Source organism: Macaca thibetana, chromosome 4 (assembly GCF_024542745.1).
Source record: "Macaca thibetana thibetana isolate TM-01 chromosome 4, ASM2454274v1, whole genome shotgun sequence".
Lineage (NCBI taxonomy): Eukaryota > Metazoa > Chordata > Mammalia > Primates > Cercopithecidae > Macaca > Macaca thibetana.
The window spans coordinates 90401338-90427556 of NC_065581.1; the positions used below are offsets into that span (position 1 = coordinate 90401338).

The window sequence follows — 26219 nt, forward strand, 5'->3', positions numbered from 1 at the left end:
ATCTACTATTATATACCAATTTCATCCTTACATAAAATGGCACATTTACTTTTGGGGAATTAATATATAAAACCTATTAGAACTCATGCTACCCATTTGCAGGTTGTTCTATAAATGAAATTCATTCCCACAATACAATGCAACTGATTGCAAATGTATAATGGTTTATTAGTAACAGTGGTATTTCAAGAACTACTAATATATTAATAGAAGAGAAAAATATATATGTGTATGCATATAAATATATATTAATAGAGAGAATTTACATATTATGTAATACAGTGTGTCTAAATAATCCACCTCTGTGTCATCTAGCAGTCGGAAAGGAATAATAAAAATCACACGCTTCATACTTTTAACTCCCACAAACTTGTTTTCCTTCTACATTTATAGTAGTATATTAATTAAATTGGTCCAGATTTTATTTTTAAATTTATACTGGAATATTCTTGAAAATAAAAAACCCTATATTTATTCACTACAATGGTACCTCATATTTTTTCTTTAAAAACAACCAAAAAAAGTAATTGTACCCCACATATTAATGAGACTGAAGAATGAGACAATGATGGGTAATTTGGTCTTGTTCTACACCCATGAGCCTATGAACCTTTTTCTTTGCAAAATTATATGTAAATAGATTAGATATACATAGAGATGGTAATGTGTGAATGGATGGATAAAATAGAATAGATAGATAGACACATAGTTAGATGATTAGTCTATTTTCACGCTGCTGTGAAGAAATACATAAGACTAGGAGATTTATAAAGGAAAGAGGTTTAATTGACTCAGTTCTGCATAACTGGGGAGGTCTTAGGAAACTTATAATCATGGTGGAAGGGGAAGTAAACACATCCTTCTTCACATAGCAGCAGGAGACAGAAGTGCAGAGTGGAGTCGAGGAAACCCTTTATAAAACCACCAAATCTCGTAAGAACTCACTCACTATCATGAGAACAGCATGGGCGGGGGTGGACCGTTCCCAACACCTAAAGATTACAATTCAAGATGAAATGTGGCTGGGAACACAGAGTCAGGCCACATCATTCTACCCTGGGCCCCTCCCAAATTTCATCTTTCTCAAATTTCACAACACAATTATGCCTTTCCAACAGTTCCCCAAAGATTTAACTCATTCCAGCTTTAACTCAAAATTCCAAGTCCAAAGTCTCATCTGAAACAAGGCAAGTCCCTTCTGACTATGAGCCTGTAAAATAAAATGCAAGTTAGTTATTTTTTAGATACAATGAGGGTACAGGCATTGGGTTAATAAACCCATTCCAAATGGAAGAAACTGGACAAAACAAAGAAGCTACAGGCCCCATGCAAGTCCAAAATCCAATAGGGTAGTCAATAAGCCTTAAAGTTCAAAAAATGATCTCTTTTGACTCTATGTCTCACATTCAGGTCATGCTGATGCAAGACAGGGGCTCCCCGTTCTGGCTGCTTTCATGAGTTAGCATTGAGCGTCTGTGGCTTTTCCAGGTGCACAGTGCAAGCTGTTGATGGATCTTGCATTCTGGGGTATGAATAACAGTGGTCCTCTTCTCCCAGTTCCACTACGCATTGCCCCAGTGGGGAGTCTGTGTGGGAGTTCCAATCCACTTTTCCCTTCCACACTACCCTAGCAGAGGTTCTCCATGGGGCTCCACACCTGCAGCAAACTTCTGCCTGGACATATGGGTGTTTCCATGCATCATCTGAAATTTAGGAGGAGGTTCCCAAACCTCAATTCTTGACGTCTGTGCACCTGCAGGACCAATACCACATGAAAGTTGCCAAGACTTGGGGCTTGCACCCTCCAAAGCTATGCCATGAGCTGTACCTTGGCCCCTGTTAGCCATGGATGGAGGGGTTGGGATGCAGGGCACCAAGTCCCTAGCTGCACGCAGCAGGGGGGCCCTGGACCTGGCCCACAAAACTGTTTTTTCCTCCTAGGCCTCTGGGCCTGTGATGCCAAGGGATGCTATGAAGGTCTCTGACATGCCCTGGAAACATTTTCCCCATTGTCTTGGCAACTAATATTTGGCTCCTTATTACTTATGCAAATTTCTGCAGCCAGATTGAATTTCTCCCCAGAAAAATTGTTTTTTTCTTTTCTACCACATCATTAGGCTGCAAATTTTCCAAACTTGTATGCTTTGCTTCCTCTCATATGCTTTTTTACTTAGAAATTTCTTCTGCCAGATACCCTAAATCATCTCTCCCAAGTTCAAAGTTCCACCAATCTCTAGGGCAGGAGCAAAATGCCACCAGTCTCTTTGCTAAAGTATAGCAAAAGTCACCTTTGCTCCAATTCCGAAGAATTTCCTCATCTCCTTCTGAGACCACCTCAGAATGGACTTCATTGTCATCATTATTGGCATTTTGGTCAAAGCCATTCAACAAGTCTCTAGGAAGTTCCAAACTTTCCCACATCATCCTGTCTTCTGAGTCCTCCAGATTGTTCAAACCTCTGCCTGTACCTATTTCCTAAGTCGCTTCCACATTTTCCGGTATACTTATTGCAGAACCGCACTACCTGATATCAATTGACTGTTTTAGTCCATTTTCACACTGCTATGAAGAAATACCCCAAACTGAGTAATTTATACAGGAAAGAGGTTTAATTGATTTACAGTTATGCATGGCTGGGGAGGCCTCAGTAAACTTATGATCATGGAGGAAGGGGAAACAAACACATCGTTCTTCACATGGCAGCAGGAGAGAGAATTGCAGAGTGAAGGGTGAAAACACCTTATAAAACCATCAGATCTCATGAGAACTCACTCACTATCACAAGAACAGCATGGGGTAATCACCTCCATGATCCAATCACCTTGCATGAGGTCCCTCCCCCAATACTTGTGGATTACAATTCAAGATGAGATTTGGTGTGGGACACAAAGCCAGACCATATTAGATAGATAGATAGATAGATAGATAGATAGATAGATAGATAGATAGACAGACAGATGTAGATATACACACAGAGACATACACATGTACATATAGCAATTCATGATCCATGAGGAAAATACAAAGAACATAGAGTAATCCAAATAGTCCACCATGCAAAGATGACCCACATGAATATTATCTTGCATATTCCTCCAGTCTTTTCCTAAAAATATATATCACATTACTTTGTGCGCTTCTTTTTTCCTTAGTCTAATATCGTTAACATTTTTCCATGAAAGCAAATATAATTTAATGACATAATTTAAGAGTTTCAGTGACATTTCACCATAAGGATATTCATAATAGTCTTAATCCCCTATTCTTGGACATTTAAGTTGACACCTTTTCAAAAGTCAAAAGGCATTTTCTTGCCCTGGAAGACAATCCCTATTATTATCAATATTACCATCATCAAAATCACTTGTTGGTGCTTCACTACATTTTGGATAAGGACATATAATCTGTGCTTCCTGCTTTACAGAAGTTAATTAAATGACTTCATTTATATGTGTAATCATTCCTCTTCTATTTACTGATTACTGATTAGGTAAGTTAGACAGGGAGGGTGCTAAATGAGAAGGATATAAAGAAATGCTATTATTTTGTAGTAACCTGTAATCTAATGGGGCACATTACAGTAAAGTGGGTACATATTGAAAACCTCTCTGACCAGCATAACTATGGGCTTGTTCAGAAGGAAATGGGGAGAAGAGTGAAGGGTGATAAGCTTAGAGGAACCTTCCGTAAAGAGATAACAATCCAGGCAGAAAATTACAATATATTGTAATCACAGGGGGAAATAAAACATTTAGGATACTTATTCAGTGTTATTAGGTGATACATAAAAAGATAAGCAAAGGTAAGTAAAAAAGGATTTTGATTAAATATTAAGAAAGATCTTAGAAACTATGGGAGGAAAAGATATATTTTAAAGAAAATCATAACATGACTGAATTTGCAATTTAAAAAATGGCTTTGGAGAGTGAGTAGAAAAAATAATGAAGGGGAGCAAGATCAAATGCACACAACTAAATTAGGTAGCTACTGATACTCTGTAAGATAGATAAGACACAGACTGAAACCCAAATAGTGCAGTAGGATGTACAGAAATTGACAGAATAGATTTGGGAGACATTTGGAGAGAGAATCAATAAGATTTGTGGATCGTTTCCAGCCACATTAACCAAAATACAAACCCAGAAAGCAATTCTTAGAATAACAATTATAGTTAACATTTATTGATATCTTACCATGAGTTAGAAGTGTGTTAAATCCTTTACAAGCATCATCTCATTTTTACACATATTTATTTCCCATTTTCTATGTGCTAGTACTTTGTGTATATTAGACCATTTGTTCCTCACACAACCTCTTAAAATAGATACTGCTAATATTTCCCACTTTCAAAGTAGGAGACAAAGGTCTTGAGAGATTAAATAGCTTTCCCTTTCACACAGCTAATCACGTGGTGGATTCTGGGCTGGCACCACTGTCTATCTCTTGTCTGGAAGAAATATTCTTGATATTTACTTAATTTGATAGGGTTATGCTGTCAATCTAATCAGAAATATGTCTCAAAAGGTCTCCTGAAAATGGAATAGTTATTTACTCATTACAAAAGATGCATAAAAGTAAAGTATCATTAAATTCTTGTCAGAGGAAAAATAAGCAAGTAAAAATAGAACAAAGGTTGGAATTACTTAGCTATAAGTTCAATCCTAAATATTATGAACTGCCATCAAAGTAAATGAGTATTTAATTTCACCCTTCTTCAACTAGAAATTAAAAAGATGAGAGTTTTCTTTAAAATATGATATTGGAATCTGAGTCCACAGCACTATTCAACAATAACAGCAACAAGAAGTTGGAACTAGAGAAAGAAAAAACTTTCTCACAGAATAAAACAATAAATATACAAGGAATAAAATATAGAAAATAAACAGTTTGTAACTGTCAATGTAACAAATGATTCTGGTTGACATCATCAATTAATGATAAAGCAGTTTGTAAAAGATTGTCAGGGAACTGGAAAATTTCTGTGTCCCCAGGTATCACTGAAACTGGTAAATTTATAATACAGGGTTCTGGTTTAACCAAATCATTAAACTTTAGCATCGGAAATAAGGAGACAAAGCAGAATGATGTCACACAATGGAAAGTAAACCACATCAACTATATTGTATCCCTGCCCCCAAATTCAACTTGAAACTAATATTTAAAGAAATAAGAAAATCTAGAATGTGGAATATTCTAAGAGGTAACTGGTCTGGATTCTCAAAAAAAAATTAGTAAAGTGAAAAAAAAAGATGAATGAAAGTTTCAAATTAGAAGAGAAGAAAAAAAATTATGTCAACAGAACAAAATGAAATCCTTAACTGAATCATGAATTGAAAAAAAAAATCATCTATAAAAAAGGCAGGTTGAGGTAGGTCAGAAACTGGCATATTAACTACATGGAAACTACACGTTAAGATAAATTTTAAAATAAATATTAAATTTCCTGGATTTTAAATATGGCATTGTGTCTATGTAAGAGAACATCTTCATTGTGCCAACATATGCTAGAGTCTTTAGGCATTAACTGTCAAGATGTCTATAACTTACTTTCAAATGGTTCAGCCAGGACAAAAAAAAAAAAAGTGTATACACACACAGGGCTGGGGGGATTGGGGATATAAATGTGGAAAAATTTTAACAATTAGAGAGTCTGAAGACCATTAGGGTGTTCATTATACTATTCTTTCTATTTTCCTGTTACTTTGGCATTTTAAAAGGAAATAAAAGAAAATTTAATTTCTCAAATAGAGATGAAAATGCATTGTTGGATTGTTAACATTATTAGTTTTAAGTATTTTTGGCAATCTACAAACTCATGCAGGTTTATCTCTCTCTCCAAAATTTATCATAGTTAATCTGTAAGCAAAAAGCACTCAAGAAATGTTTATTGAACTAAATTGAACTGATTTTATATTCCAAACATTTTACCCAACAGTCTTTTTATAACTGAATTCTCGTTAATGCCAATATTTTTGTAGTGTTTGATCTTCTACTCTCCATGAAGCACTGCAGAATTCCTAATCCTCCAATATATTATATTCCTGTGAGTTTCATCATTTTCCTTCATTAAAATGCATTAAAATTTGGTAATAATTTAAATCGTCAACAAGTATTCAAATATAGTCTAATAATCCTTGTAGCCTTGTTATAAGTGTACTCTGAAAAGTACAATCCCTTTAGAATTTTCTACCAGGTGCTACCTCTCCAGAGATTCACGGAGGTTCTGAAAGATGGAACTATACCTTGGGAGCAGGAGAGGTCATTATAGGAGTAAAAGTGGAAATGGAAACTTCTGTGGCATCTTTACTTGAGAAACTACTAATATTATATCACCATCTAAGAAACAAACCAAAAGAGACAACTGGCAAGAGAGGGAAAGAAAACTGGAAAATACTCTCCAATATTCAAATTTTGAAACACAATTATATGGTATTACCAAGAACAAATTGTTCTAGTATGTGAACATAACCTCTTGTCATGTGGACGTTGATGCTTCCACAGAAAAGGAGAGAGAAGGACCTAAGGCGAGGAGGCTGAACATGCAAAACTCAAAAACTATTCCTCCAGTCAAAAAGAAAAGATACAGTTAAGAAAAGGATTTACTTCAGAACTTCCTGACCTGAGAAAATTATCTATATATTTATGAATATATCTATATGTTTATGAACTCATATTTATGAATAAAAATGACAGATGGAAAGGTGGAAGTATGAGCGGGAGAAATAGAGGAAGGGGAAGCTGGTTAGTTAATTAGTTAACTAGCTAAAAGACATGGTCAACAGTAAAAAATATTCCACTTTCTAACCTATTGCTTCCTAATTCACCTTCCAACTACTTAAAAATAGAATAAAAGTCAAACTCTTCATGGTTTATGAGATTAAACAAAAAACTAAAAATATAAAATTTGAGTTGTAGTTGGTTTTTAACTCATTATAGTGTTAATTCTTTGGAGCATATCAGACAGCGTTAGACTCAATTTCCTTAAATAAAACGGCATAATCTAAATTTTTTAAATCATATGGTACAATCTAAATTTGTAAAAAATTATACAGTACACTCTCCTGCTCTATAGAAGAACACAATTTTTACACCCAATTCCTTCCATCTCAGGATTCTTTCACAACTGCCGAAGAAAGCCACAACTATGCTGACAAAGCAGTGCACAGTAAACTCTAATATACACATAACTCCAGAGGTCTGCAGGCATAGAAAGTGAAAATCACACATTTTTCCTGACAGGAAACACAGGTCAAGCCTCTCCAGATGTCCTTGACCCCTACAGCACAGTAAGAATCAGGAGCAAAATCAACCACGCCATCAAACGGATGGTTACCTTTTCAGTTGTCCTGAATGCTTTTGCCTGGTTGCCTCAATAGGAAAAGGTGGGAAACGGCAAACCAGGTATAGGAACTACTGTTTTATTTTTCCCTCCAGATTGACGCAAAAGAAAAAAAAAAAACAGCAAATTCCATGGCTCTCAGTTACAGATGTCACTATTCATCTGATGATTCTGTAATTGATTATATGACAAAAAAATATCAAATTTTTAAACATATTTTTAAACAGAAAAAAAATGCATTTAAAACTGCATACTATCCATTTACCTTATTTTTCTACAAGTAATTCCTTAAAAATACAAACTAACATTTTGCTACTTGAACACAGCATAGAAAATTGTTACCAAAGAACAGGGTGATTTTAATGGCTTGAATGCAAAATAATTTCTTTCATATTGAAAAATGTATGCATGTCAAACCTATCCATTATATAATAAAACACCATTTATTATTTAAAAGCAATAAGCATAATGTCTATTTTGATATATTTTTCAGATGAGGGCTTTACAAAAACATAAAATATAAAATCAATAATCAATTTTCTTAAATATTTTTCAATATTTCTTTGAAAATGAATAGAAACAGAAATTATTTATTGGGAATAACTAACATTTACATAAAGTTATTTATTAAATAAATTATAGCAATATCTTATTTTTCACAGGATCATGAAACTAATACTAGTTTAGAAAAAAATCTCATTTCATTGAATAATAATATGAGGCTGTAACTGCAATCAACTTTGAATAAGGGTGCTTCAATTCCACAGTCTGACTGCCTTTAAAGATTTCTGAAACTCCTTTTAAGACCTGTTTTAACAAATCACAATTCATGTCGAAGTCGTGTGAATTGTTTAGGCATCTTTAATAACCTTCTATTGGCATCTTTGACTCAAACCATAGCCCTCAGCTATGATAGCTTTCTGACCAGAACCTAGGAATCCCAGTGACTTTAGGAATTATTTGGCTAATATCTGAAATATAAATCAGTATCAAATGTGAATATAGTACCTAAATAATCTTGAGTGATGTAGTTCAATCAATGATTGTTATATTAGTATATGAAATATATTTAGTACCCTTTTAGTCTTAGAAGTTTCTATCCAAAAATAATGCCTCTAAGATTAAACTAAGAGGTCCAGTGAGATGATATCATTGGTTCAAATGATTCAATAAAGAATAACCTTGGAAAGTTAACAGAAGACTTTATGATTCCAAATATGCTGATTAACATATTTTTTAAAATCCTATATTGGACTAGGAGGACTGAACTAGACTGAAATCTCTAAGCTCCCAGGGCAAAGGGGTAGAAACTTACTTGACAGCAGCATGAAATGCCACTTTGGTTTCTAAACCTCAGTGTTACTAATCTAATATGACTTCTGCAGATCATAAAGTACATTGGCCCTTTCAATTTAGATTCAAACACCTGGCTAAATCCATTAACCAGTGATTCCATGAAGCCAAATCCATTGCCTTTTAGCCAAATCATATATTTCCCCTCTTTTGGAAACTCTTTGAATGAGGTTTCTGGGGGAAAAAAAAAAAACCGTCACAAATTAATGTAAAAAATGCACAAAAAATTATATCTGTACTCCAGACAGCTTTTTCATACATTTTTATGAAGAGAGTTAAACTAGACTGTGTAGATCACTTACACAAAACTATCTCCATAATAAGAGGCTCCTGTCATTTCTGAGTGTATGTGTTTGCATGTAATTGTGTCCATCGGATTTATCTTGACTTTTTAGACAAACTATTGCAATTCTAAAGATTTGAAAATTAGCTCAATTTAATCCACCACCTCAACCACCATTACCACTACTAACAATAACAAAATTCCTATGTTCTTCTTTGTTATGGTATTACTTCAAAAATAATGGCTTCATTGGCTGAATTTTGTAGCTGTATGTGCAGATATTGCATATAATTTATAAACAAAGCTACAATTCAAATACGTGCCTTTTATATATATCATAACTAAATCCTATTGAGGATAAACAGTCGATGAGCGAGAGAGAAAAGTCAGAACTCGGTGAAGTTACTATCAACACAGATAATTTCTCTGTGGTCTTTGAGCACCATTTTACTTAGAAAGGTGCTTAGATTAACAAAAATGTGGGAGGACAATAAGAAGAATTGACTAAACACATGTTTAGTGTATGTATGATTAGGTTCAGGAACAATGCCAGGAGGAAACTATGTACAATCTCATCTGATTTTCGTTACTTGTCAAAAAAGAACTAAGAAGAGAATATCTCACTGATGAGATGCTGTCTTTTTAAGTTTGGTAGAACAATAAACAAGTTCACTTCTTTAATAAGTACAAATAAACAAGACTGATGAGGTGAACAAAAATCAATCCACAGATTCCAAAAATTTTACAACTGTTTATTTTCAGTTCAAACATGATTGATGTCAATGAGATGCAGATCCGTCCTGGTGATTCTCAGGAAATCTACCATGTCAGATAATCACCTTCCATGAAACTCAGAAAATCCAATGCTGTGCTTTAACCTACCTTTTCCCCAAATCCTTAATTTCCATACATTCTTTAAAATTATTTAAGTTTTATCACAACTATTTTTCATTTTTGTTAATATTAATATTTTACTTACAAAATACAGCAAATAATATTTTTGATATACTGCATTTTTCTTATTACTGGTATATTTTAAACTTTATTTTTTGTGAGAAATTTTTTACAGTACTATGGAAAATCTTTCCAAATGAGAAATGCATAAAATGCAATTTAAAATATAATTCTTAGTAAGCAAAACATGAAAATCTTGATTTAAGGACTAAGAAAGACGATTAGATCTTAACAGACTTACTAACGAAAAAGAAAAGGAGATTTTAGACAATGCTTTAAAAACGGTTAAAGAAAAAGCCTTTTTGACTTGATCTCTAACAAGACCAATACATGTTTTAGTAATGTGAAAGATGTATATATTCCTTCATTATGTTTTGAGTGTGAACTAGTAATTCAGAATTGTCTTGGAAATTTACAGCTTTTATTAGCAGAAACTGAATCTTCTCCTTCTGTAACTAGGCACTGCATTTAGAGACAGAAGAAAGCCAAATGAGCTTGTTCTGCAGCACAGTCAAGCTCTGCATGTAAAATGTCAAGACATGTAAACGAAAATAATACAAACTTAAATTTCTGTCAAGATGGTAAAACTGTGGTTATTGTGAAAGTCGACTAAAAATATGAAGTGGATAAGGATATATCTTTACATATTATACACACAAACACACACGTGCACACACACACACACACACATCTGTCCATCACTCACTTTTTGAAGTGTCAGATAACATTATTTCTCAAATGACACATAGGGCTTCATTTGCTATGCATAAGGTCAGTGAATATTAGCTTCATTTACACTTGGCTGAGAATCGGTTGGTGTCAACAGAAGAGGCTTAGTTCCTCCACTGAACAGGGTTAGAATCTGACAGAAAGCTGCCACTGAAGAAGATGGATGATCTTCCTTGCTGACCCTTCTCCTCTGAAAGTGTCATAGTTTGGGTGTCCTTCTATCTCTACAACAAAGACCCTCTCTGAGCTTCCCAGTGGCCTTCAGGTTTATTGGTGCTAACAGGTCCAGACGTTTTCATCGATTGGATTCTCTACCTTTTTAAACACAAGAGCGTGCCCTTTTTGGCTAGCTAAACCTTGGCACAGATGTCTTTTTTTGTAATTGTGTCTCTGCTGTCTATTGGAAAGGATGCAATCAGACAGGCAAACATCATGTCAGCACAGAAAATGCTAACCTATTTATCTCAGTTTCCCAATGTCATTTTAATGAAAGTGATATGTCATTTATCTGTCGAAATTAACCTTGGATAATCTCATAGCATTTTTCTAGGTGAAAAATCAAAATCTCATGCCATTTTGATGACTAATGTGTAAACAACAATTATACAGAACTATTCAGTAGGTAGAAAAAAATGTACTTTTCTAGTCATTTTATATAAAGTTATTGACAACCATATTTTAAAATGTACATGCCAGAAAAAAAATTCTACATCATTTTCAGAAATATATTTTCCTTTTTACTAGTGGCTGAAGCTGTGATATAGATCCTACCCTGACTTAAAGCATATAAAAATATTTAATACCTAACAAGGATGCTATAACAATATAATAAATTACATGCTGCTTGAGATCCTGACTGTGAGCTCTTTTAATATGTTCGAGAATTGTTATTGATACTTGAATGTAAAAGAAGTTACATAACCTCAAATTCCACTTTTCAAAAACGCATATGCTAAAATGATAAAATGTTTTTACAAATAGATTTACATGTAACACATTTTAGGATAAATGACTATTATGAAACATGCAGATTTGTAACTCAGCTCTAAAATACAATACATAGCTATCAAAATTATTGCATACAAAATATAACTTAATAGATTTGCACATCTGGAATTTCAGAGTTAGACAATAAATGTATGCAACATAAATATAAATATCACAATCCCCAGTACAAATGGAGAAATTAAAAATAAAAGATTTCACTAAAACTGAAGATAAGAATTACTAATTCTAACCATGTTAACCCTTTTGTTAGACTGTAGAGAAAAATATATATTATATGATTCTGAAATAGAATCTATTAATGAGCTTAATTCAAATATTCTGAATATTCTGAATATTATTTTTAGTGTTACTGTTTTCATTAAAATTGAGAATATTATCAAATTATAGTTGAAAAAACTATTAATGAAAATTTCTTCAGCCAAAAACTTTGTTCTAGATACATCATTAACTGCAATCATTAAAATAAGTATACTTATTAAGGTGGAGAAGCACATTAAAAAAATACAATACCAACACTTGTAAGAACAATTTCCTTCTATTTTTAATGTCATATAGGTTGTGCATCCATGATGCTCAATTTTTATTCTCTCAAGTAAATAGTATTTTTTCAAGAAAAGTTCCAATAACTTCAAATATGTATATGAAAAGCAATTATCAATTTTTATTTAGAATTTTCTTTCTATAAAACAGAGTGAACAAAATCAAAATTCTTCCTCCAATATGGGAGCCAGAAGCACCAGGAACCCAGTTTTTCTTTAAATCAAATCAGTCATTACTCTTATTTGATAAATATGCTCCTAAAACTCTAAATTAATCTTAAGAATTATTTGAATTCTGAAGAATATGCAATGTTTTTTAAGAATAAAGAAAAATGGCAAGATTTATCACCCACAAAGTTGGGTCCAGCATAGTGTTATGTATTCAACTGACCTAAACAGTCTACCTATGAATATTCTCATATGTCCATCAATCGATGTCAACATTCCATCGGATTCCAGTCTGACTGGCAAGTGACACTCCGTTATCTACGGACATTAATGAATAATAACCATGCCCTTTAGGTTTATATGAATATAATGTATATTGTTTTCTTTGTAAATCACCCTATATTCAAAAGCACACTTGGTTTTGTTATTTTCTTTCATATTATACATTAGGAAGTTGTTTTTACAAAAGGAAGAAAAAGAAAGTGGCTGCAAAAGGCGTGCTTACTGTGAACTCTGGTATACATCAGTCTTTTGTTTTTCTAGACAACCTTGTCCCAGCTTGTAACGTATAAGCTTAAATGAGTTGTATTCACAGATTCCTGAGTATGTATGCTCTTTTACAGATCTAACATGTAATTTGTTGTCTCTGCAACAGGGTATAAAATAACAGAAAATCCTTAAAAACTAAAGATCAGAACAAGTTGTGTGAGCATTCTAACTTTGTTCCCTCTTACCTCTTCACCCTTAATCTGTCTTCCTGGCAGCAAAAACTATTTCTTTATATTATTTTTATATTCTTATTTGTTATTGGTCTCCATTTCTCTTTCTCAAATTGAATCACACCATAACAGAACTACTTCAGCCTTTAGAAAAAAATAAAGATTAAGAACTTTAACTGATTAAGTACTCTTATAAATATCTTGACTGAGTTCCTTTATGGTATTGACTGACAGTGGTAATTCTGGAATTATTCAAGTCACTCTCCAAATGTTACAAAAGGGACTATGACCTTCAGCATTTATCAAAGTGTGATTTATTTTCTTAGCTCTATAAAAGAGGCCAGAATTCAAATTATGAAAATTTGCCATACAGTATGATTTGTAATTTTTATTTTGAAATTACTATTTGTCTTTCCATTAAAGGAATAGTGTAGAATTTTCTCAAAGATAAATGAAAATCTAATGCCAGTGTCTAAAACACTATAAGAGAAGATGCAGAAGGAAAAAAAAGAAATCAGATGGAACAGGGATTGAAAAGAACATACACTTTACTATAATGAAGGATGAGGCATATTAGAGGATGAATACATACACAGTGATGGCCTAGTAAATAATCTTGAAAATCAACAAGTGAGCTGTTTGAATTTGTAGTAGTAATTGTCTCATTGGAAAAATTTACAAAGGAGGGAAATGATCCAATTGTTACGTTCGGCTCTGAAAAACACAGTTCTCCTGTATATAACGTTTGTGCAGAATAAACATTAGACACAGTAAAGAACATGTGCTAAATAGTGAACTTTAAAATTTCCCATCAGGTTTATTTTGCAAACTAAAGCACTGTCTCAACATAACTCCGGGGCTACATGTTTTCCCAGTTCCAGCTCACAGCCTGAATGTCTAAGCTTAACATGGGTTAATTTTAAAAGTCAGCTTTGAGAAATAGATTTTGCAGGATGATTGCCCCTTTACCCTTGCAAGGGCAGAGAGGCTAAAGTTTAAAGGTTTCTCAGAGGAGATCTGGTCAGAAATCACATGGTAAAATAGCAAAACTTCTGCTCCTGAGCAAATCTTCAGTTTCTGATCGTGCAAGAGGTGCCCACTGTTCTCATTTTAAAACACATTTCCTAATCACTAATTGCTAAAATTCGTGTTCTTTTGTTCTAAAATACCACAGAAATTCAGAGGTATATAAAAAGTGAAGGTTACTTTCTCTTCTCTTCCCAGACATAAATAGCCTTCAGGTATTTCATATGATAAAGAAAACCTGAATATCTACTTGAAAATAAAGTTTGTTTATACCTTTGTTGTTTTGTGAAGCAATATTTAAAGATGTTACTGAAGTAGCTTTATTATTTTTAAAATATGAAATAATTCAATAATATTTACAGGAATTTTCAGCCTCTTTTTAATTGTGAATTGAGATTTCCATAGAGAAAAAATCTTAACTATCCAGTACTCCCAAATTAAGGAATTAATGCATAGAAATTTGGAAATCTAAAAATAATTCAAAAAGATATTTTGTTTTCTTGCTCCACTATGTTGACTTATGTTTTCCCTCTTGTCAGCTGTGTGTGTGTGTGTGTGTTTGTGCGCACGCGTGTGTGCACGTACATGTATGAGTATATATATGCGTGCTTTTGGATATCTGTGGTTGTGTGTGTATATGTATTATATGTGTGTACTGTCAAAGGAGAAAGGAAACTGAAAAGAGTAAGATGTGACTTACTTTTGAATCTGTCATTAATGAACTGTTAGAAGTATAAATGAGGACTTTAGTTGTCCCATTTATTTAAAAATAAAAAGACTAAAAAAACCCTCTAATTTGTCCTTGATGATCTTTAAGGCACACTCAAACTTGAAGAATTTATAATATTAATTGTCTTGAAAGAGATTATGCCCTAAAGGAGTATAAGAATGCCCAAAGAACATTTGTGTTATAAAGAGTGTATCATATTTGAGTGGGTGAGGGGCATATCCTACCACACATCTCTCTTCAAGGATAAAAGTACTTTATAGGAAAATGTCAACTAAAATAGGGACATTATATAATATTAGTCACTTATTTTACTGGGATGAATGTAGAATATATTATGAAACATTTTAAAAATCCATTAGGTTTATTTAACCTATATATTAGTTTAATGTCATAAAGCTAATGCCATTTGATATTATTTTCTATATCGGAACTAGTTTAGCAAATAATGATAGTGAACTACTATTAAAATAAACAGGGAACATATAAATCACTGGAAATACAGAATTGTACAGTGAATGTACTAATCTTTCATTTATTTTTCTCAGAATAAGCTTTTATCAAGCAACTCCACATATACAATTGGTCTTTAGATGTATTCTATCCCTCCATACCTATCCTAATCCCTGTCCCACCCTAATCCCTTTCCTAGTCCAACTATCTTTTAGAAAGAATGATTCCTGCCCTTCTTTTTTGCTTGTTTTGTTTAGAAACAAGGTCTAACCATCACCCTGGCGGGGGTGCAGTGGTATCATCATCACTCACTGCTCACTGTGACCTCAACCTCCTGGGTTTGAGTGATCCTCCCACCTCAGCCTCCTGAGTAGCTAAGACTACAGACACATACCACTATGCCTGACTAACTTTTCCAATTTTTGCAGAGCTGGGGTCTCACCATGTTGCTCAGGCTGGTCTCAAACTTCTGGCCTCAAGCAATCCTCCTACCTCAGCCTCCCAAACTGCTGGAATTACAGGCATCAGCCGCTGCGCCTACTAAGAATGATTTCTTAAAAAGTAGACTAGGTTATACTAATGTAATAGATTGTTGAATCATTCAACTTAAAAATGATAAATGTATGATATGTAGTTAATATTGTATCAGATTGATATTATGCTTTATTCATAAAAGCATCACAGTGATCTCTTCTCCAGATCTAGGTTTTCTATATAAAGTTGTAATTCAGTGTTAATGGGTTCAGAGTAAGTCTGAGGCTACCACCACCACAGTCCGGGGGCTAAACTAGGTGTTAATGGGGTGACACAGGAAACAAAATATTAAACACAGTGTGTGTCCTTTCAAAGTCCCCTGATTTTTTAATACATTAGGAGGAAGAGATAACATAATCATCAGCAGTAAATAACTTAAATGACTAAAGAACATGAAAAAAAAATCAATATCCATAAAAAATATAACCATTAAAAAACGTCCAAACTATTACACCCCAGAGTGCATTTTCCCTGGGTTTCTTTGTACTTACGTCATTCATCGCCACTAAACAAAGTAAATTAAATAATAACCCTTCCATAACTCTTAACAAAGTCACAGAATGTAAGAAAAATAATGCACATTTGTTTCAGCTGATGTATCACTTTGGTTTCCTGGGAAATGCTATCATTCGAGATTAATATTGCAACACATACCTTCAGATTCTATAACTTTAGACAAAGTGTGTAACACAGGTAGAAAACAAAAAATAACATTTATAACACATTAATTTGAACCAAATTCTAAATTGAGTTGTTTTACTACCAGATTAAAAAATAAAAACTTGTATGTGCACGGGACCTTCTACTTTTCACATGTTAAACTTACATGAATATCCTAATGAAGACATGCATCCATAAAACTAAATATGTGAGATATTTTGCAGGGCATGAGGTAATTTAAAGTTATTTAAATGTGAGGAAAATTGAAACAAAAAGATTTTCTGAAATCTTTCCTCTAGTATTTATGTATCATATTTGTATGGACATAGAGAAAAATATCAAATATATAGCTGTGTCAAAATTCTCCTATGAAAATATTATTTCTACAAAATAATTAATGTCAGAAAATAACATCATGAATATTTCATAGATTAGTGATTATCTTAGAGAAAATAGCTACAAATTACACAGAAAAACCAAATCAAATGCAAAATTTTAAAGCGTAATTGATTTGTATTATAACACTTCCTGCCAGAAACTGATGCCAATTTAAACTTCCACTAGAAATTTTTAAAAGACTGACCATATACTTCCCAATGCTAGGTTAATTAGAAACACTCTGAAGTCACACTAAACTAACAAACCACAGAAAACTAAATCAGACACATTAATTTCCTATTTCCTTCCATATTTCCTTATACTCCTCTCCCTTTCATCAGTTCTTTCTATCCTTCTTTATTTACTGAATAAGTACCATGTTAAATGCATTGTGAGAACAAAGATGATTAAATATGGGTAAAAAGAAGTATAATTTCAACTAAAACTTACAATGTTCTAATTGGAAACTGTGATATGATTCTAATTTTAAGCATCAAAATGATATCTCCCCATGTTTTTAAAGAAAGTAAGAGCAATTATCTTTGCAAAGTACACAAGAAACTACTAACAACAGTTGTACCTGGGAAAATATACTGTGGAACTGTGTCATAGGGATGACATTTGTTCCAGATCTGTGTATGTTACCTATCCAAAAATATCTTAAAACAAGTATTTTGAGTTTCTGAATGTGAATCATTTAATGAAGGGTGTAAACAAATTGTAAAGGTAATACGTGTAGGTATAACTCAAATAGGAGAAATAACATTTTGACATAATATGGAATTTATTTAATTTCCCACTTATAGAGACAATAGGGTAATATTAGCTTAGGGATAATTATCATGTTTTGTTTCTTTCTGTTATTTTTTGCTTTGCAATCCAAACTAATATTTATAACATATAATTTGGAAGCAAAACAATATAATTTTATAACAAAAGTTGCTTTCCCATATAATATAAATATAAACACACTTCAAGACCTTCTTAATATAGAAAATGTTATCAGGCTCTTAGATCTCTGTTTTTTAAGACATAAATAATGATAACAAGGGTGAAATGCCTTTTGTTTCCTCAGAGGAGAGAAAGGTACAAATTGAAAAGACACATAAGGACAGTAAGAGAGAATGAGAATGTGACAATAAATAACTGTTATATTATCTTCACACAAATAAATTCCTCAAATCCAGAAGAGAGTCCTGTTTATGTTTGCTAATTATTAGCATTTTATCCTGTTATTTGCTATGAGGAAAATGAAATGTATTTAAGTATTCCCATCCTCACAAAGTTTAAGACTACTCATATAGACTAGCCATATACAAGAAATCACATTAATTGCATTGAAATTAATTTAAATTCATTGAATTAAATGAATTCAGAGAAAAAATATTTGCTTTGGCATTGGGTAGTTTATGAGTAAATCTTTAAGAAACCTCATAAATATTTATTGGAAGGCTAAGGTGGTGTAAGACACTGCTAGGTATCATGGTGTGTAGGTTAAAAAAATCACAAGGTTTAGCTGTTTAAAAAAATAGAATCTTTAAGAGGAAAACACAATGAATAAAATAAAATAGCATGCAATGATTTCCCTAGGGAAAGGGCAAAGTATAAGTATTCAAAAGGAGAAGTCAGGCATAATGGCAGGTACCTGTAGTCCCAACTACTTGGGAGGTGGAGGCAGAGAGGGTCACTTGAGCCCAGGAGTGCCAGGCTGTAGTGTGCTATGATCTACTATGGTTGTGCCTGTGAATAGCCACTGCACTCCAACCCGGGCAACATGGCAACACTCATCTCTTAAAAAAAAAAAAAAAAAAAAAAAAGAAAGAAAAAGAAAAAGGAGAGATCACCTAACAGGGTATATGTGGTATTTAATTTGATATTGTAAGGAAAGGCAGAATTTCTACAACAGGGAGACCATAAGAAAAGATATGGCACCTACATAGGAAAAAACAAGATAGATTAAGAACAAGGAGAAAGGTACTGCCAGTAACCAACATCAGAATTTGAAAAAGAAGCTAGGGAAGCCTCTTCAAGAATGTATATAATTAAGGTATAATAGAAAATTGTGAGAGACATAATTGTTAATTTTTTTCTTTTTAGTTGAGGCCAAATGTTAAATAATGAGACATTGTAGAAATATCTATGGGCATGCTTAAGGTAGAGTGAGAGAACAGCAGGCAGAGGGAGCAAAGGCTTCAACTGTGATAAAAATGTGACTGAAAGTTAGAAAAGAAGATAAGGTGAAGATGAGGAAATTAAAATGTCACTGTAAATAACAGATAATTTTTCTACGTAATTAAAAGCCTGAAGCTTTCTGAATAATGATACCATGTTGTGTTTTACAAAATACAATCTGATGACCATCTAAAGAAAGAACTGGAATCAAAAAGAGAATGACAAAGCAAGTGAAATACTTAGGATGTTGGGAAAGGTAGAGACACGTATTTTGTAATTATGATAAATGAAAGAAAATGTTCAAATTTGTATAACCTTTCAAGATGTTGTGAAAAAAGTTTATGTCCATAAAAGACTTTGCAATAGATAAAATGTTCCTCTATAAAGACATGATCCAGGGTATTGATTAGGAATAAGGATTCTGACGCTGGACTAGCTTGATTAAACAGCAATTTACCACTCTGTGATTATAAGTACTTAACCCACCATCACTATGCTTCAGTTTCCTTACATTGTTTTTATTCGTGAATTTATATACATAAAAACTTATATAAGATATATAACCATATATATGTATATATGTATACATATAATCATATATATATACATGTTTAGAGAGAGAGAGAGATACTTTTTACAGTAAGAGTATTTTTTCTCTTTTAAACTGGGTAATAATAGTCTCATTCTATTAGACTAAATTAGTAACACCTCCCTTTAAGGTTAAATTACTTAATACATGCAAGTACTTAAAATAGGACTCGGTATCTATTAACAACTAAAAACGAACAAAATCTATGAGCTGTATTTATTGAATGCCTTCTATTAATATCTTCTACCTTTTATATAATTTAAACCATACTTGCCACTTACTCCTATAGTACCTGAGCCCTGTTATACAGAAACCAACTTAATGGAAAAACCCATATTTTGAAGATATAATTCAAGTTGTCTTTATATAAGCTACCTGGTTACTTAGAACTTAAAATTATAGTGTATAAAAATAAAAGTTAATGTTCAAGATGTTTTGAATTATAGACAGAACAAAACATCACCCACAATCCCACTACATGGATACATTCATTGTTAGCCTATCATCTATTCTTTTTCCTATGTATATTTTGCATAATTCTAAACATCATTTTATACAAATTTTTGTTTTTTCATTCAAAATTATTAATACAAATTCAAAATTCCTTTACAGCATCATTGATATTTTATAGACTAAGTTCAATCAAGGTGATATGCCTTAACTTTGGACATTTGGGTTATTTTCAATAATTAAAATTACATACACTGTTAGTGGAAAAAAAGGATTACGTAAAAGATTTTTTTTTTTTAATGAAATGCCTTCTTAGATAAATTAACAGGTGTGAAATTACTTGATTAAAGGATATTTAACTATTTGTGGCCTGTGAGATATATGTTCATTTGTTCATCACCATGAGGTTTCTTTACTTAGCAAATTCCTTGTTGTATTATTAATAATAAGCATTCATTGATTATTTGCTATGTCCCACATACTATTTTTAGGGTTTGTACATACATTACTTAATTCAATTCTGACAAGAACCCTATGAGGGAGGTACTATTTTTATTAGCCCCATTTTATACTTAAGGAAATTAAGGTTTAGAGAGATTGTCCTACTTTATGCATCTAGTAAGTTGTGAAAGCAGCATTTTGAAACTGACTGTAGCATCTGAGCTATTAACCCACTGGTGTTTCATACATTTCTGTGTGTGTATATATATACACACACACACACGATTATAAATACTATATAAAGACTCAATTGTTATGAAAATTTCATGGTACAAATTGCATGCTACTTGTCTGCAAAAATAAAGTAGTTTTCAAAAAAGTTGATCAAGAAACAGAGTTTAAATATTGTTAATGCTATAAAATTGAACGTATTGCTTCATTTATTAAATTATACATATGTTCATAAATTATATATTATTAAAATAATAATAGACCTCTTAACATTAATAGAAACTATTAAAAAGCTGCTATCAGTAAAATTTCTTATAAAAATTATAAACGTATGATTACTTGAATTCCCCTTTACATGAAATCATGAGAAAGAAAAATTTTACTTATTTGCTTTCAAAAAATTTAAATTAAGCAATATAAGTAATGCAAGTAAATCACATTTCTATATTCTGATATATGTGCATGTAAATCTTATGTCTTTGAATTTTTTACTTCTAAATGAGAAGAATTTTGTGCAAGTAGGATTATCATCCAAATCAGAAAAAACATTTTTCAAAGCAAAAAGAAGCAGTGCTAATTAAAAAAACAATTATCCCAGGCATATCGGGCATATGGTCACCCTACATAGAATAAAGTTTTATTAGTTTTTTAGTAACTAAAATCTACTGGATAAAGTCCAGAACAAATTTTAGGGAAGTAGTGGTGTGGGGAAAAAAGACTTGAATTGGTAAACAGAATTTTTGAATTCTTACCCAATTTTGTTACTTATTAATATCTCTGAGCTTCAGTTTCTTCATACGTTGAAAGAGAGAGAAAAAAAATAATACTTTCCACATCTTAGTGATGTGGTGAGGTTTAAATGAGAAACTGAATGTGACTGTTCAATATAAACTGCAAACTGCCTATGCAAATCCAAGTTATAATATCCAGATCCACACTTTGACAAGCACTATTTTATTTTCTAAATGGAATAAAATTGTACAAAAGTTACAAAAATTGAAATATATTTCAGTAGATTTATTTTATTAGTCTTCCCAAAATATTTACATGTGTAAAATATAACAGGATCTCTCAATTTGTAAAATAACTGTAACTTTTAATCTAAGAAAATATATTGACTAGTTTGCAAAGTTGTTATGTAACTTGTAAACTTAAAAAAATGACAATAAAAGTATACTAAATGAAATTATAAATTCTTAAATCAATATAAAGAGATGTCCTCATAAAAATACTATGTTTAAGAATTGGACAGAAGTTCTCCACATATTAGTAGACTTGAGAAGCATTTGATTTTCAAAATTGAGCTATTTTTTCAGTTATGAAGAGAAGCTCTTACATCAACTGTTCGAACCAACAATCAGTTTTTTATAGTAATTCATATTTCATATTGTCTTCTAGCAAACATCACAATAGGCTGCTACTTCAAAATGTGCCCAGATAAACTTGCCTTTAAGTGGCTAACCACTCTCATTTGGCTAGGGACTCACTAGCATCCTCTCCCAAACACATTACTTTTCCTCAATATGGGACTGGAATTTGTTTTCAAACTCTTAACAGGATTATTGAAAGGAAACAGGAAGAATACTATAAAGGCAAGCCTGGAGTGATTCCAGAGGCAAGTACTCTTGCAGCAATGCATTGGAATTACGCCAAAGAGGGAAGTGTTTTTGCAAATGAACATAGTTCCATGGTTAAGTAGAAGGTATTTAATTCCTTTGTCAACATTACCAAGGCTAAAAATTAAGAAAGTTATGTCATAAGCAATTTACTTGACTTATAACAACGCGCACATATTCTTTCGGTTAAACCATAAGGCGGCATCTTGCCTCCTTTAACCATATTTTTTTTTATTTTTTAATGAACTGTTACTACAATATTAACACCTAATTTCAAGTATTCAGAGGCAGAATTAATGAAGATGATGGTGGAGTAATTTTATTTTATTTTTAAAAACCTTGGTATAGTTTACAGGTAACAATAATTTTGGTAGTAAAATGTTTCAATTCTTCCAATTAAATTTGACAAATGTAAGTGATTTTATAGTCCCATGTTTAATGAGATGATTTTTTTCATTTGAAATAAATTGAGGTTTATTTTTCATGATAAATATATCTACTTACTGTGGTTTAAGACTGCTTTTCTTACTAAATTCTATAATTAGAAGCATAAAACTCGAGCAGCTCCTGTTCACATTTTCTTACGAATAAATGTGGAAAGCACATTTTCTTAACAAATAAATGAGTTAAATTGCAAAAAGTGAAACAACAGCCACAAAAACCTGTAATCTTCTTTAAAACCTTTAAAACACAGGGCCTTTAATGTTATTTCCTATCTTTTCTCATATAAATTTAACTGTGTACCTTTATACATATTTCTGCTTTGTTATTTTTCCCATTTTAATTGTGTAAAAGTTTTAAGTTCCTTTGTCATATCAATCAAGATCTGCATAATATTGAAACTGCTGCTTTCACAGCTAAAGTGCAATAATGTTCCTAAAATTTTTTGTAACAGTTACTGCTGAATCCACCATCACTTTCAAGTAGCTGTTAACCTCTTGTCAATAGGAACACTGCTTTTCATTGAATTGATCAGTTCATCACTGAGAATATTTCTCTACTTACCCATTGGAATAGCATTTTGCCTACAAGCAGGGATAAATCTTCATCAGTTTCTGATTTCCACATATATGGAAACTGCAAGATTTTCTACTCAATTAGAAATACTGCCAGTGAGGGAAAGGGAAAGAGGACAATGGGAGACAGGCTTGACTCCTTCAGGGACATAAAAGGAGACTGCTAAACTGGCCTATGGGACCTGAACCTGTATCATCTCCATTTGTTTTGCTCAGAGTTCACTTCACAATGTCACCTCTGGTGTAGATGATAATTGAGTGCAGAGCCATAGGCACTTTACATGCTTAGCAGCCAGCCACATGAAGTATTTAACTCTTTGAATAGGACAGAAAAAGATATTTGCTCAGTTACTCCATTTGAAAAGTATATCCAGTACAAATATAAAGTGAGCCACAAATGCAATTTTAATATTTCTAGCCACACTAAAAAAGAGTAAAAGAAACAGCTGAAATTAATTTTAATATTATCCTCTAGCCCTGTTTATCTAAAATATGATTATTTCAACATGTAATCAACACTTAAAAATGGTTAAAGACATATGTTACTTTTTTTTTTTTTTTTTTTTTTTTTTTTTTGCAGTACGGCTTTGAAATCCAGTGTGTAACTTATACTTACAGCACATCTCAATTTAGAATAGTCACTTTTCAAAACCTAAAGAGCTACATGTGGCTGCTGGGTACAGTACTGTATAGCACAGGTCTAAATTTTTTTAAAAATTATTTAATTTTAAAAATATTCTACTAGAATGAGAATTTTATGGGGAAGTAATCCAATTTACATATGTATATGAGACACCTAAACACTATGAGCCACGAATCCTATTTCCTAGGATTCTCCTTGCTTTGTGATTGAAACTAGGGCAATATTGTTGCCCAGGCTCTAAAGTCAGAATGTCCCAAGTTTGAAGGTAAGCTTAGACAAATATTACTAATGTAACTAGATATCTTGATATTCTCTTTTTTTATTGTATAAAATAGAAATGATAATGATACCCACCTTTTTAAATAAGCTTGCATATATAAAGGAAATGGAGGAATGTCTGCATATACTAAGTTATCAATAAAAGTTAGTTATAATAGCTATTATTATCAGTGGTCCCCTTTAGCTCAACTAAGAATTGCAAGTATAAAGCCTGTGCTTCTGGTTTTGGCGTAAAATATTTATATAGATATAAGTGTTATTTTTAATGTACTATGTTTTATATATCATAAGTTAAAAAGAGACACTAGTAATGTAACTTTATAATTTATTTTCATAAAACCTAGAAACAATATCTATCAATCTTGAAGGCCCACATGACATATTTTTAAATATTTAGCCACATAATGCTAGGAAAGAGAAAAAAAAGGTTTTATAAAACAAAGAAAAAGGTTTACTAATTCATACGTGATTGTTTCAAAACATGCAATTGATGTACTATAATAACTAAAACTTTACTTTGGCCCACTTCCACAAAAATGTGGTCATTTTTGTATTTAGTCCAAAAATAAAAATCACACCTTTCGCAGATGTAACCACAGAGATTTAGTAAGTGAAATTTGAAAAATTTTGTATCAAAGTTACAGTATTTATATAAGATAAATCTAAAAGTTTATAAATGTATTCGTTTATGCCCTGCCTGTCACTAGAGCTCTTATTCACAACCTTCTTAACCTCCTATTTACTGCTACTCAAGGGACCAGACAATATGGGTTTAAAAACAGGAGGAATGGCATCTCATTAAATCCTGTTAAATGTCACCTCAGTCTTGCCAGGCTACAAATTCAACCACCCAGACTCCTCTCTAAACTCCATAGCCCAAAATGCAACTATTGACTTCCATATTAAGCATAGGACACATTAAATTTTAGTAACAAATATCTTTATCACCCATATTGATTATATACACTTAGTGCAGATGCTACCGTAGGGCAATCACTAAGTTCAACGGTGACTTTGTTTAAGATCAGTAGAATTGTGCTTCTGGTACAGAGCAGATTCACTTATTCAAGTAACTATTAATGTTTATAAAAAGACACAGTAGAGTTTTAAAAGGACATATTACTTACGTTCACAAGTGTCCCCTTTTTGCTGGTAGCCCGCCTTGCAGATACATTTTCCAATGGGCACTAACCATTCTCCTTCTGCACTGCAGTGCATCCTGGGGGAGTTTTCCGCCTCTTCCTCTGCACTGCTGACACATGTCCCTCGAACCTCGACTAAAGAGGAAAATTCTGAACCAGTCACTGTATCTGGAAAGATAGCTAAGTTCTCAATAATGGACCAGCACTTCTTGTAGTATACTTTGACAGAAACCAAAGCTATGCAAGCCCCTACATCCTGAAAGGCAAGATAGAATCCCTTTTTGGACAAAGGTCCAATCTCTCTCACCTCAGTGTTAAGCTTCATCTTTCTTTCACCAAGGTCACCTTGGGTAAAACTTTCATCTGCAGCAATGGTGTCTATTTTTACATAGAGATTTTCTCTTATATTCCTGCCAGTGTCATAGTCTGTTTCATAATAGTACAAATTAAATGTTTCCTTGCAAGTTCCCAGTACTCCAGGAAGACTGTTACAATCCCTCAGGGTGAATTTCAATTCTACAAAAATCCTTTGTGCATTGCCTTTAGAAATCCAGTTAGTCCGCAGCCAGTTGTTTTGGTTGGGCTCCATGACTTGGCACACCTGGTATGTTCGTATCGGGGTATAGTTCTCATCCAAACCACTAATTTCTTCCCACTGCAAAAGTTGAAAAAAGTACATCAGGCATTCAGCAAAAAACAACATTTTGCTTTTGAAAGTGCAAGTACTTCACAAACGTGGATCTTCGAAAAAGTTAGGTTGATTCCTATCC

General features: G+C 32.5%; 1 protein-coding gene across 5 annotated transcripts in view; it reads right to left on the reverse strand.

The window, feature by feature from the left end:
* Positions 1-26219, reverse strand: part of EPHA7 (EPH receptor A7) — a 186872-nt gene that overhangs the window by 152261 nt on the left and 8392 nt on the right. For all 5 annotated transcript variants that reach the window (XM_050789732.1, XM_050789731.1, XM_050789730.1 and 2 more), the window contains exon 3: positions 25435-26104. In XM_050789732.1, coding sequence (XP_050645689.1) covers positions 25435-26104 — 670 coding nt within the window. The remainder of the gene's footprint in view (positions 1-25434; positions 26105-26219) is intronic.